The following is a 15,298-nucleotide window of genomic DNA, read 5'->3' on the forward strand; positions in this document are numbered from 1 at the left end:
CTTGGTAGCAAATTAAGAAGAATAAATGTCAACGAACACTTAGAGACACATGGCAACAAAGTAGGAATGGCAATCAATAAGAAAAAAGAAAAACCAAAATGGAGGGTATAATTCCGAACATGCAGGAGAAAAGAAAGTCAGTCGAACATAACAACAAATTCAGAGGAAAGGCAATAAAAGAGTAGAGCTGTAGGATGTGGTTGAAGTGGCAACCTTGGCGAGGGAAAGCAAAAGGGAAGAATGACAAAGAAATAAAGAAATGGGAAAGAATAATTGAAGGGTGAAAAAGAATTAAGGAAAGTGGAAGATAAGGAGAGTCTAACCTCTCGAAATGTTTGGTTGAGGGCTTCGACTGATTAATTTATTAGATCTCATATTTTGTATTTTGGAATTTTAGTATTATGTTTTGTAGTCAATTTTAGTTGTAAGTGACAAAACATTGGAAACATGGACTTGTGTTAATTTCCAAAAAAGTTAGCAGTGCAAACTAAAGCATTACATATCTTTTATTTACTTCATATTCTATTTATAAGTACATTATTTGAGTTACTTATTGAGTTGTGTATGGTTGAATGCACTAGAAATAGCTATAATAAGAGTAATAGGGACTTGTTGATTGAACAGTAACTCCAACAAACCCAAGTTAACATCAACTTTTACCCCTTAAACATTTATACCACAAAAACTGCACATGCCCTAAAACACCCTTGCATTTGACTAGTCTTTGCAATTTCATCTACAATCATATAAGGTGACTAGTCATGCATGAAAGCACCCATAACAAGCAATCTAACATCACTCCTTTCATGTACATCTCAAAATCACACACTTCATACATAGTCGAGAGAACTTTAGTGTTATTTGCTCTAGTTGATCAATCCTTGTTAAAGATTCAACGTTAGCAAAGTTACAAATGACAAGTAAGGTTAGTTTTATTTGCTCTTGTTTTTGTTGTTGATGTCTGCATTTGGTTTATTTTGAAATATAGCTTAAAAGTAGTTGTTGAGTAAGGGTTAGGAGTGCTTGTCTATTGCCAAAAAATCCATATTTTTTCCATTGTTGTCGGTGACTTAGATGTTAGATCTAGTGTTTGGGGTTAGGAAGAAAATGATTTTTAAAATTAAAAATGAATGATTTTTGTCCAAAAGAATATTATCTACGAGTAGTTGATTAATTTATTGGTTGTGATATGGTAAAACTACTTGATTTCAATCGGCTATATTAAAGAGTTTGGATAAACAGGTTGGTGAAAACTAAGTCTCGCCTAAACTAGGCAAGGTCTACAAATATGTGATTTTTAAAGTTAGATCTAAGGTTTTGCGTTAGGAAAAAGATTATTTTTATAGTTAGAAATGAATTATTTGTGTCCGTAAGAATAATATCTACAAATATGTGATTGATTTATTGGTTGTGATATGGTAAAATTACTTGATTGATTTAGCTATACTAGGGAGTCTAGATGAACAAGTTGGCAAAGACTAAGTCTCACCTAGACTAGGTGACATCGCTTAGAAACACTGTTCATAACATGTATTAAAATGTTTTGTTCATAGATTTAATAGCATGTTCACAATATTGGTTTATACAAAGTAATTGCAATAGTCGCAAATTCATCTAAGGTTATTATTGTTTTTTAGATTTGAATATGGCTGATAATGTTAGATCATATTGTATGTAAAATCAGGCATACACAATCGTGTGGGAAGGTAACACACTTATGTATTTGATGGCAAGGATAAAATAGTATTTTCTCGTGAGAAGTACAAAAATGGCTAAGTGTGGGTGACATGTATGCCTATGAATGGTCAACAAGTTTGAGTTTTGGATAAGGATACATTTTATAAGGATTTCAAAACGTGTCATTAATGAGTAATGACATGTGCACTGTGTGTGAATAGTACACACCCATGTATTGTGAGATGTTATGTGATACTCATCGAGCAGATGAGATGTTGTGGATTAATTTCAAAGAGGATTTTGAGAAAGAATATCTATTTGTTGTTGTGTTATATGCTCGAGCCCAAGAGTTTATAAATTTGAAATAGGAGTAGAGGATTGTCAAGGAATACTCCGCCAGATTGAGATTTTTATTTATGGGTTGAGGTCGAACATTACTAAGGTTATATAAATGGAAAACAATCCTCGCATATCTTATTTCAAGGCTTTGGGCATAACCGAGAGATCATGGACCATGTAACTGAGGATAATGAAAATAGAGTATTTTCGAGTAGCCATGATTAACGACCCTATCAAGGATAAAAGTATCAGCAATCATATGTTGTCGGGTGAGATAGTGTTTTAGAGAGAAACCAAAAGACAGTCCAGGATCGGATTATGTTCGACATGCTCAATCATGATGTAATTTTTGGCATAGACTTCTTGAGCAAATATGGAGTTAAAATTGAGTGCAATAAGAGAAAAGTTTGATTCTATACGAAAATGGTGATAAGTTTACCATCAAAAAAGGTCGATCCTGAGTATGATGATTGGCAACATGAAAGCGAGAAAATGTTGAGTAAAGGATGTACGAGTTATGCAGTTGATGGAGGCATCGTAGAAGCATCGAGCCATCAAAGAGATCTACTACACATTTTGGTTGGGCCAATTACGAGGAGCAAAGATAAGAAGATGCAACAGGCCTTTGTTAGGCTCGTGGAGGGCTTAGAGACTAAAACCAGCTCACTCAAGGACGATTGGATGCTTAAAGGAGCCAACCAAGAGGTCAACTTGATTCAGGCCTGAGCTTATGCGCAAACAAACTTTAAATAGCCATAACTTTTAATCTGGGAGGAGTTATGGGGTCTGTAATATATCAATGTGAAACTCGTTTCGAGCTTTATAACAACAACTAACTTTGCTAGTTGCACCCAATTTAGAGGCCTAATTAAATCTGTTTCAATCTGTATTATGCGATTTTAGTTTACCCAAATTTAGGGTTTTTGATTTTTATGATTTTAATCTTGTTTGTGACTGGGTTAGATTTTATTGAGCCCAATTGACATATTTTCTTTTAATTTAATTAGTGTTTGGGTAGTTATTTAGATAATGGGCTTGGGAAGTTTGGAAGTCCATTGGGTCATGGATAGTTTAAGGTTAAGTTGGCATTGTACTATATAAACTCACATTTTCATGATGAATGGATCTTTTGGCCGACTTGCATAATTTTGCTTACTCTTGAACAATCAAACCTTTGAACTTATCAAACTTTGGTCTTGTGGTGTTCACCATTACGATTTCAAGGTTCGTTCGATTCCCTATCGATTCGGGTCAGGGGTCATTCAGTGACGAAACCGATTCAGTCTTGGGAAAAATATCTTCTCGGACAGTGGGTCTTGCGTCAAAACGTCAAGGTTCACGTCACTAGTGCATGTGATGAATAAGATCAATGAATCAATCTCAAATTTGTAGAATGCTTCCATTTTATGTGAATTCTAGCACGTATTTCTAGATATTATGCCAAGGATGGAGTATTTTATCCTAGGTAAGGATAACAATAGCACTAATCAGTTGAGTCAGGTTTATGATAAGGAGATTATGAGACTCCATTATGTGCCCAAGATGATCATGTCGAACAAAGACACAAGAATTATTTTTGACATTTTGATAGAGTTTGCAGAGGTTCATAGGTAAAAGGTGGCAGTTAGTATTGTTTATCATTCTCACATTAATGGACAGATTGAATAGGTGAATGAGATAAGTAAGGACATATTGAGAGCATGTTGTATGAGCAATGAGTAAGTGAGATTATACGATTTGATTAGCTTAACATGATTATTGGCATTATGTTATGTCTTGTTTTGGGTTTGTGATGTTGGAATTAATAGATGTGATAAATAGCGTGAATCTTTCACTACGCTTTTGTTAAATGAGCTTGATTATTATTTATGAGATGACTTAGGTGAATTTGTGCTTATATTAATGTACTAAATTTGTGTTTGTTGTGTGTGCTATATTGATGTTGGCGTATTTGGCCATTGTGAATCATGTATATGAAATTCAATTAAGTTGATGTTTTATTAGGTTTATTGATGAATATTGTATGTTATGAGATCTGCAAAATAAGATGGTGATGATGATGACGATGATGATACACACACACACATATATATATATATATATATATTGACTTGCATATGAATGAAAGACTAAGTTTGTGCCTTCAATGATTTTGAGACTTTGTGCATATGTTAGATACGATGTTGTTGGTCATTTAACATGTTTTTCATTTGCATAGTAGGAAAAATGGTGTTAGGATGGATGGTCAATTGGATTGTGTTGTTTTGAGATGCCTAAAAGTGAATTTTGGTAGTCAGTTTATGTGAATTCAAGTAAATCAAAATTTTGGAAATTCAGCTACACATGCCCGTATGCCTTTCTCCATGTTAATTGAGGCCACAGGTTTGTGGAATTGGGATGGACACAGCCCTATGTGGTATAGAACAAACAGTTGTATGTTCTACCCTAAGAATACACCTTTGTGTGCCTAGTTGCATACCCGTGTGGATGAAGTAACACACCCCCGTGTGTAATAGATATACACTCGTATACTTTTGGGGAAATTTGAAAATAAAAACATGTGAAGTACATAAAGAGTATATAAAGTTTTGATATGAATATATGAGTTTAGAAATGACTAATTTACTCCTATAAGGGATGAATGAGAGAAAATTATGGATTAAGGCCCTAACGAAGGCTATATGAGGTTAACAACAAATAATGTGTCAGACTATATAAAAGATGACACGAAAGGAATTTGGGGTGTCTGACTATATGAATGACGACATGAACCTCAACTAGAGTGATTTCAAATCGAAATTGGAAACGATGTACTATGATCTTGTGACTTGTCACTGAGCTGTATATAACGTGACGTATCACCAAGTTATCTACAGTGTGATTGAGCCATCGAGCTGTGTGCAGTATGGCAATGAAAGCATTAGGGTTAGTTTGTGTGGCCTTAATACTTTCAAATGATTATGTATCGATGTAAGGAGCCTTAGCATTTGGGATAATCATGCAAGCACTAACACTGGGCATCTTAGTATCTAGGATGCAGGTATGATAACAAGGGAGGCTCGGGGTCTCACTGCTTTTATGATATAGTATCTATAACCTAAAGCCTTATCGACATGTGCATTAGGTGCACATTATGATTGACATTTAGGATGTCTCATGTTTTCACCAGTTTTTCGGGATGCCAAGCTACATCATTTGGCTTTAATAATCCAGAATGACATCACCATTAAGGATTAGGCATTGGGCGCCAAGATGATGTGGATGGACATCAAGGATGCTAGAGAAACATTTGTTATACCACAAGAAAATTGATCAAAGGCCACCTATGAACTTGGGATTAATTGTGATGTGTATTCATATAATAGATATCATAGGCCACTTATTTACTGAGTGTGTTTTACTCACTGTTTTCCTTTGTAGTTTTATAGGTAGAATCGTAAAGCAACGAGATGGTAGAAAAGAGCCAGTACGTCAACACAAGGCAATGAATGAGGCAAGGGAATTTTGACCATTTTTGCATGATGGCCCATATTAATGTATTTGAATTTATCTGTGATATTGGTGTACTCTATTTTAAGATCTTGGATTTCAGATACTGAGATTGATATTATATTTTATTACACTTTTGGAGTTTGTGGGAGTGAATTATTATTGTTACGCGTGTTAGGCAAAGTTTAGTTAAGACGTCTCTTTGGATACCTATTCCAAATAGGAGTATGTATCTGAAGAAAAGTGTTATAGTCTTTAATGTTTTTATCATTTTATCAGGGATTTGGGATCAATTATTAGGACGACACGTACAAGTTTCATGAGGCCATACATTTCGGGTGCAAATGACGCTCCATAAAAAGGACATGATGAACGTCATAAACTAAAAATTAAGGCTGACCCAAAAAGAGATGTTCCAGACATGTTTTGGGCAATTATTGGGATTGGAGGACACCCAGTTTAATGTTGTACTTATACATGTAGTGTTATTTCGTTTAATTAACCATGGGGACTCAGTAAGAGAACTTTAGTTCAAAATAAATTGTGTTGATGTTCATTTCAACCTGGTGGAGTTTGCTATAGTGATATGTCTTGTCTTCTAACATGATAAAGACGTTTCAACCTAAGTTGGTTGTTCATAAACGTCCGACTGAAGGAGGAATACTTTCCGAGTGTTCGATCAATAACTTATTTAGATGTCTAGAGGGTAGTTAAGTCACAAATATGGGGAGACAATGACAAAGATGTTGTTGAGTTTGCAGTATTATATTTATTATATGTCAGACTATTCGGAGTGGACAATAGAAATGTTATTTGGGATAGCATATTACATTTAGTCGATAATCTCAAAGCATTCAGTTGTTACCCTTAAGGTTTGATGATATTGATTAAAATAGTAGACTCCATTCGACAAGACATACATGCAATGTACAAGGAATGTTCACAAAATTACTTGTCGCCTTACAAGAGGCTACCTCTTTTGCTTAATTACTAGTTGATGAGATTCCCAACTGTATTCTAAAACGTGACATAATCCATTTAGTTAGATTAGTATATACAACCATAATTACTAATTATAATTTGTGTTCATTATGCAATACTGGCTTTATAAGATGTTGGGAAATCTAACATCTTATTGTTCGTCTCTAAACAAATGATAAAGCCTCTTGTACTCTTAAGTGGAAGACTATAGTTCTATTAACATGGGATAACGTACCAACAATTTCAAATGCTCCCCCAAAAAATTGATCATTCATATTTTTTTAGTTGATCGTTTAATATTACATTTGTTTATTTTTAACAAATTTTTATTCTGTTTTAGGAGGTTATTACTCACAAAAATAAATAACAATTTACTAAAATTTTATTAGTGACACAGAAAATTATTATTATATCGTACCTTCAGGTAAATATAACCCAAAACTGAATTGTATGATAATTTGAAATCTTGTTAAAAGGTAAAAGAATTTATTGGTTCGAAATTTTACTCTCCTTGAATGTATGCTTTAAAACCCCAATTATTAAAGAAGTCCTTCACATTCTTATAATCAAGTTGTCACAATACCTTGACGTCACTGCATATGTGCTGGATATAAGAAAAAGTTGGGAATGGGTTTTTCAGCTATCCAATTTATCGGTTTAAATGGTACAACCAAAATCTAACCGGTTTCCCAAATTGGCCAAAACTTTAAATGTAGATAGAGATCAATTGGTCCAAAAACAAGCCACAGATTTGTCGTCTCATTCAAATATTAAACATTAGACAGCTGAGCATTTGTGCTAATTATGAAACATATTTTAAATGGTAGAGGGAAGTTATAATCGACCTTACCAAGCAGTGAATAGGATTACCATAACGCTCATTTTCCAGGGGCAACATCAGAATGGAGTTCTGTGCGCATTTGCTCTACAAGTGTCTTTTCTACAGCCTCAACAAAGCTTGATAAATTTTGTCGAATGGGTACATCCAAGGAATTTGCCATTTCCTATGAAATTGAAATCAAGTAACCAAGGCACAAAGAAAATAAACCATGAGTAATTGGCAAGTACATATTTCAAATACATAACAGCAAATATGAGGGTTTCATACAAATAATTATATAAAACATGCAATTAGTTCGCATATTCCAACACAAAATGAGATCAAAAGCCAAATTCATCACACAAAATCATCTTAATGAAGATCCGACCAAAAAATAGACAAGGTGAAGAATCAAAAGCAGCAACAATTTGCCAGTGGCACATGCAGGGATAGGAATCCTAATTGAATGCACCATCATGACCGTAATTATGGTGATACTATAACATCATAAGAAAATAAAAAATAGTAACAAATGCAAAAGTTGCCTTGCAAACCAAAAGGTGAGTCATTGATCTTTTTTCAAATTTTGTTTTCCCCTCCACCGTTTCTTTAAAAATTCAGAGGTACATTTTTAGATTCACTGGAACATTAGGTTTAGTAAAATCTAAGGATCCTGGTTGTTCTTACTTTATTAATTCAAAGTTCAAGTCAGTCTCATTTTCAGATCAACTCCATTTCTGTTACGTGTCACTAACGTTATAAGAGCAGTTTCAACAAAATCACCATTAGAAAGGTTGAAACTCTGGAAATAAGACATCCTTCTATAGCATTTATGGAGAAAAGATCTTACCTCGACCTTGCAAAAAAAGCTTAGAGAAATTTGCTTTGATTGATGATCTGAGCTCTTCAAAGAGATCAATTTCAATGGAGAATTTGACAGTGGCCAACCCTGAGACACCTTTAAGAATGCATCAACTCCACCAAGCAAATGAGCCACAATCATCTCATCTCTATCCAAGTACTCAAAGAAATGCCTGCATGTTGAACTACACCAGTGTAAAGACAACAAATTTTAAGAGCAAAACTTCATAAATATACAAACCATATCCTCAGATATCTGACTAAATAATTCAGAAAATCAAAGCAAAATAAATTTACCCCCACATATAATAGTATCACCTTGATTTGTGGGCATTTTTTACTAAAAATCGTCTCAGAGTACTTAGAATGATTCTGTCTTGTACGTTTCTTACAAACCACTGCAACGAAGACTGTGACTCAACCACTGTAAACTGTGAATAGAACTGCCTGCATCATGAAAATAGATTTTGTTCTCATGACATTACAGCAAGACAAGAAATATATACAGCCTGTCAAATTCAATTATGCACATCAAACTATAGGCTAATGGGACGACAAATATATAGTCACCGGTCACTCAACAAGAATGTATAAACTATCTTTGTTTGCATGTATATGTTAGACCACTCAAGGTGTATACGAGGAGAAGAAGAGGAAAAGATGTCACACATGGCAAAGGGAAATTGGATGAGGAGAACAACAGTTTTGGATGAAACATGGCAGCAAGATATGGGTGGAAGGAAAAAAGGATGGAGAAGGTTTATATTAGGGGTTAAGAAAAGAAAACTAGGCAGCTGGGTTTTCTCCATAATAGAACAGTCGTTTATTGTTTCTGTTCCTTTCCTTAGATTGTGTGGTAGGATGATGAGTTGTTAGTAAGAGAACTATCAAATACAACAATAAGTGCATATAAATTTCTCTATTCATTATTAGTTAGTTCTCGAGTTGTTTTGGGGTGTTTATATGTTATCACGTTTCTGCAGGTGTTGAGCAGTGGCTGAGTTAAATTGCAGGCTGATTATTCATTTTACAGTAGGATTGGAGAGGTACATAATAATTGATTTCTCAGGTATCTATTAAAAACCCTCCTGGGATGGTTGTTAGCAAAAATAATCCCAATATATTAAAGAGAACCATATAAACAGCAGCAACTGGTATTTACGGTGCACACGGCTTCAATCCGCAATTATCTTTCGTTAAAATATTCTGGAAAATTCAACAAGTGCAAGTATATCTTCTAAATGAGGCTATGGATGGATTCACAACATTATCTCTATATGGTAGTCTCTTCAGATAAACTTACCTTTTGGACTAAAACAAGTCAGAATTAGACTGACAAAGCAGACGAACATATGTTAATCCTTTGATAGACTTATGCAATATCAAAGTGCCATATATTTTCAACCTATATGCATGTCATCCACAATACTGAGGTCACCAACAAGACATTTACATTATGAAACCATCCATCATCAAACATAATAGAAAGATCATGATACATGAGCCTTAACTACATTAAGTGCCACTCGTCTCGTTACATATGCATATGCAAGATGGTAAAAGTATATTCAATTATTTACATTATCATTCACAAAAATAAATTCAGCAAAGCAATGCATGTGGTCACTCTGAGAGAAACTACAATTAAAAGTTTAAAGAAAGTAACAAGAAAATAAAACCTGAATGACTTTGTAGCATCAAGAATATCACCGATGTATACATCATTTGGAAATATCTGAAAGACATTGGAATGAGTATTAAAACATTTAAAAGAATCTACAAAGTCTGACCAGATATTACTTTCTCTTCAACATAAGAAGTTGAATATGAAAGCCTGTTAAACTGAAACAAACAATCGAACTACTAGATGGCAAGATATTAACAAACCTCATGTTAAAACATAAAAAATTATCATAAATAACAAATTTTTTATTATCATCAAAAGCAAATATCTTCACCTTCCAACTATCCTACAAGAAAATCATCTTTCAAAAATGATTGGGTTTTTGTCAATATGGGTATATGCACCTAAATCAAATTTAAGATTTAGTAAATATGGGAATACTAAGAATAACAATAAAAGTTCCAAAGATCGGGCTTTTGTAAACTTTAACACTCATAACAATGCTCTTTGATTCTTAGGTAGCTTCATGTGCAAATGAAGGTTGGCTTTACTAAAATTTTCCATGACAAACGTAAGCTCAAAAATGATTTATTATTCACCGGTACAGCTAGAAGTACATAATGTAAGAGTGTCTTTAGTACTTTGCATTTAACAGAAAAAAAATGTAGAGAATGGTTATATTTTGTAAGAAAGATAAAGGATGTGATACCTCAACATTCTTTAATTCCATGGTCCCATCTACAAGTTCTATAAGCAATTCATGATTCACTTCAGATGGCTCATTGACATCTTCACTTATTTGTTGAGACAATAATTCTTCTAATTTTGGAATATATGTTTGCATTGACAACCTAAAACAGTTTTCATCATACTCAATGACCTTTAAACCAGTCAATGAATCCTCAATCTGCTCTAAAACATCAAACCTGAAAATAACCATAAGATAAGCATGTAAGAAAAGAGTTGAAGATGCAAAACCTACAGATAATTAAAGCCCAAAAGTCAACGATTACCTTCTGCACATAGAATCAAGATCTTGCAAGGAGTTCAAAATTATATTATTCTTTTCAATCTCACTTTCAAGTTTCACAAGCTGCAAGGTACACAGAAATAGATTATAGTAACTGGGGAAGTACGAAATATAGAAAGATCTTTTAATCATTTTCTTTTTTAACAAATAAAGAGATTTAACACAGATATGAAATGGTGTTAAACCACCAGTAAAAGATCCAGAAGGAAAATTTTGATATACGCCATCTATCTTACACATAATTAACAATTATGGATAAAAAGACAAACCCAGTAAAAAAGCATATTACCAATCTTCTTATCCTAGCAACATACTAGAGATAATAGAATGCAACCCTAAAAGGGCCCTCCCCTCATGAACATCTCCCACAAAAAACCTTCTAGCATCACCTAAATTTAGAAATAACAAGTGAATTGCCGTAATCTCCCCCAAATTGCTCCATATTCTTTCCAGAAACCCACTCCAAATGATGAATCACTTCTATATACCAATCTAACATATGACCAAAAGAGAAAAGAGGAGGAGAGAGAGAATTTGAAGAGTATAATTAGAAGGGATAAACAATAAATTACTACAAAAGGAGAAAGAATTTCCAAAGAAGGGAAGAATTTAGAGAAAACAAAGGATAGAAATAATTAATTAATCACAATTATTTTTATCAGCAGTGTAACATCCCTAGTCCAATAGTTTGACCCATTGTCAAAATATTAACCACTTTAGGCACACAATCCATCATGGTATTGCAACTCAAAACGCATTTTAACAACTTAAGGAGTTTATAGGCTATTTAACCAATCAAATTTTCTCAATCCTAACCGATGTGAGATGTACAGACAGTCTCAACATCTCTCTTGTATTTTACCGATATGAGATTTGCTTAAGTGTATCATATTCACTCCCCTTACAGACTCAACTTCGGCGTTCTCGCTGAAGTTTGCCCCACTATCGCTCCAAAGAACAAGCAACGTAACTTTGATATTATTTGTAATATCTCTGGTCCAATAGTCTGGCCTATTATCAAGAAATTGTTCACTTTAAACATATAATCCATCATGATTTTGCTTTTAGGCTTTGCAACCCAAAACATGTCTTGACAACTTAAGGAGCTCACAAACTACTTAACCGGTCAAATTTTTTCATCCCTAACCGATGGGAGATATACAAACAGACCTAGCATCTCTCTGGTATTTTGCCAATATGGGATTTGCCTAAAGATGTCATAATTAATTTCTATACTCACAAAGATACATAAGGCCAACCCACAATAACAAGGTCCTTAAACAAAAAGGAGATCTAAATTAGAAATGCAAATACTATATGTAAGAAAACCATATCAAAAGAACAAAATAACTAAAACAAGAAATATCCAAAATTAAAATGTTAACCCAAAATATAATAAACCTTGGACTAATAATTTTATGTCACAACCACTCTTGACACACTACAATTCACATTTTGTGTAGTCACCAAAGCCTATTCATCTCCAAAGAAAAATTTTACAAGCACTTGGAGTCTAATTAAACAGAGTTAACCATCTAATTTCTGTTGTTCCACACTACATGATTTAAGAAAGTTTTTTTATTTCCACAGGTTGGTACCTGAATTCATTATGCCAGTCACTCTATAAAAATCCTCTTGAAATTTTCTCAAACACAAACCACCACAATCGAATATGTCATAATGATGCAGTGAGAGTGATTTAGTATCATAAATTAACTTGAAACTTGAAATTATTGCAAACATGGCACCAAACTCTTTTTAAAGTGAAAAAATGATGCAATTAAATCTTTGTTCAAGTGTTGCAAAAAAATTTTCACATGAAAGTATTAAATAAGAGTGTTCAAGATTAACACCTCAAATTTCTGTTCTTCATGAATATTTATCAAATCTGATTGATCTTCTCCATCTTTAGAGCAATCAGCATGTAGATCCTCTATTGCCTTCCCTTGACCCCACTAGATAGTACACAAAATCCATCATCAAATGCTTGAGTTAAACAACAAGCTTGAGCTAATACTATTTTCCTAATCAATAAAGAATTTAGTTAAAAAACAGATAGTAAAAAGGAAAAATGTTGTCAATGGAGAACCATTCAACCAACCTGTGATGCAACTAAATCCAAAGAGCAATTCAATTCTTCAAGATCACTATCCAGTCTATTAGAATCTGTGATCTCAAACACACACATATGGATATTAAGTAAAAAAATTGTGTAAAAATAAGTACAACCCAGGTAAAAACACTCACCTTCTACATGCAATCTCCCAAGAGACTCGATTTCTTTAGAAATTTTACTGCTTTCAGCTTCCACATTCTTCAGCTCCTCTTTCAAATGCCCTATGTATGCTTCTGCATCAGCATTAAGAAAATAAAAAATAAAAAAACCATCAAGGCCATGTTTGCTAATAATTTCACCTTCTTATTCTATTACATACTATAATTTTTAATTTCCTGGCCCTCATTTCAATTAAATTAAAAATTTTTCTTTATAATTTTAAAAATATGAAAAACATTATTTCAAATAAAACGTTAAAGAGGGTTTACCTATATCTTCAATTCCCAAGAAACTAACATCAGAGCACTCTGATAAAATTTCCTTCACTTTGCTCTGCATAAGTTTCAATATATCAGATCAAAACACCGCTAAAATGAAATTTAAAAAAAAAAAAAAAAAAGCCAACAAAAATTACCTCGAGATGAATAGCAAAATCTTTAAGTAACTTCTCTGAATCAGAAGCGATGGATTCCCTTCCGAATTCGTCATAGCTTCTACGGATCTCCAACAACTCTCTCACTTCACTAAAATTCACAAATAAAAAAATATATTAAAAAAACAAACGAACTAGGAATTACGATAAATACATAGGTAGATGAATTTAAACGAGAATAGAAAGATACCAATGAATGGAGTTGAGATCGAAAGGATCGGAAGCAGTAGATACTTCCATTGCATCAGCCATTTTGCCTCTCAATTACTCTCTGCACCACTGATACTTTTGAGGGAAATTCAAAAAGTTAAAATTGGGGAAGAGAGGGCCAGGGGCTTAGTTTTAAAAACAGAACTTCCAGGTCAAATCATGGCCCGTTCGAGAATGTAGAATTATTAAAATTTATATTTCATAATAAAATTGGCTTAATGTTTTATTATAGCGAAATTAAAATAATTGCCCAAAGATAAGAGGGCAAAATGAAATTACCCCTGTATTTTACCATAAAATGAAACTGCCCCAAAATTGTGAAAAGACAAAAATGCCCCTCTAAGCAAAATCAGCTATAACCACGTGCATCACTGTCAAACACATGAAAACAGAAATTTTGAATTTGCGCTTTTGCACACTCGGCAACTCCAATTTCATCTGGCGATTTTTGCGACGTTTTCGACCACAAAGATGGACAAAAGGTTAGTAAAACAACCCTTGTCATCTCTTTATGTATTTCGATTCACGATTTGAGAGATTTGATGTGAAATTTGGGTGTTTAGCATTAGGGTTCCGATTTGAAATTTTGAAAGAAAATGCTTGATTTTTTGATTATTTTGTTAAATTATCTTAGGGCTTTTGTGTTAGATTAGGTGTAGAGTTGATTGTTGTTGAAATGGAGTTTGAAAAACGATGTTTGGGAGGTGAAATGTGGTCACACGAATTCGGTAGTCAACACACGAATGGCGCAGTGACCACACGAATTCGTGTGGTGAGAATTGTTGAAGACGGGGTGGTTTTTTGCACTTTTCAAACTTCGTGGGCTACACAATATCGTGTGGTTAGGGGTGAAAATTCGTTTTTTCCTCGTGTGTTGGGGCAGAGTATAAATTGGAAAAGTTAGTTGACACGCGAAATTACAGTCAACCCCCTGAATTCGTGTAGTTGACGCACGAATTTGTGCGGTTGACGCACGAATTCGCGTGGTTGACACATGAATTTGCGTGGTGGGGGCAAAATGCAATTTTCCAGGGTTATCCACCACCCGATTCATGTGGTTGGAATTAGGAGGGCAAAATGCAATTAAATATAATTTTAGGGCTTTTTTGGTATTTTTTTCATATGAGGGGCAAATTGAAATTTGGTCCATTTTAAGGTTTTTTGACATGCAGAATTCGAATTTGATATCTGTTTTTTCGAATAAGGCCTCTATGTATAGAATTGAATAATTTATAATATAATTTTAATTTAATTTTCATACAGGGAGTTGGACAAAAGAGGAGAAGGGATGAAGGCAGGGATGAAGGCAGGGATGAAATGCGATTTCCTCCCGAAAAACACTTTAAGGCTCAATTTACTACATGTGGATATAGAGATGTGGGAGTCATAATAAAAAAATTATTAACAGAGAGGCAATTACAAATGTTTCGACGTACCTATTTTAGAGACTTCCTCGACTTAAAGGATAGTCGATTTAATAGAGTTCTAATACATTCCTTCATCCTTCAAGCGGTAAATAAAATGACCTCGCGAGAAGAGTTATGGTTCCGAGTTAATGA

The 15,298-nt window shown here is 33.8% G+C and overlaps 1 protein-coding gene across 2 annotated transcripts; it reads right to left on the minus strand.

Annotated features, from left to right (window-relative positions):
- Positions 1 to 7,107: 7,107 nt before the first annotated feature.
- On the minus strand, positions 7,108 to 13,900 carry LOC123205766. 2 transcript variants are annotated; one of them, XM_044622795.1, is made up of 12 exons: positions 13,720 to 13,900; positions 13,512 to 13,620; positions 13,366 to 13,429; positions 13,069 to 13,170; positions 12,923 to 12,987; positions 12,675 to 12,776; positions 10,805 to 10,884; positions 10,501 to 10,717; positions 9,847 to 9,902; positions 8,486 to 8,614; positions 8,157 to 8,340; positions 7,108 to 7,490 (listed from the first exon to the last, which is right to left on the minus strand). In XM_044622795.1, exons 1-12 carry the CDS (start codon positions 13,779 to 13,781, stop codon positions 7,365 to 7,367), a joined length of 1,296 nt encoding a protein of 431 aa, XP_044478730.1. In that variant the 5' UTR covers positions 13,782 to 13,900; the 3' UTR covers positions 7,108 to 7,364. The 2 variants fall into 2 exon arrangements, with proteins under 2 accessions (XP_044478730.1, XP_044478729.1); XM_044622794.1 differs by having other exon boundaries at positions 8,157 to 8,352.
- Between the last annotated feature and the right edge of the window lie 1,398 nt (positions 13,901 to 15,298).

The sequence above is a fragment of the Mangifera indica genome, unplaced genomic scaffold (genome assembly GCF_011075055.1).
Source record: "Mangifera indica cultivar Alphonso unplaced genomic scaffold, CATAS_Mindica_2.1 Un_0015, whole genome shotgun sequence".
NCBI classification, from domain to species: Eukaryota; Viridiplantae; Streptophyta; class Magnoliopsida; order Sapindales; family Anacardiaceae; genus Mangifera; species Mangifera indica.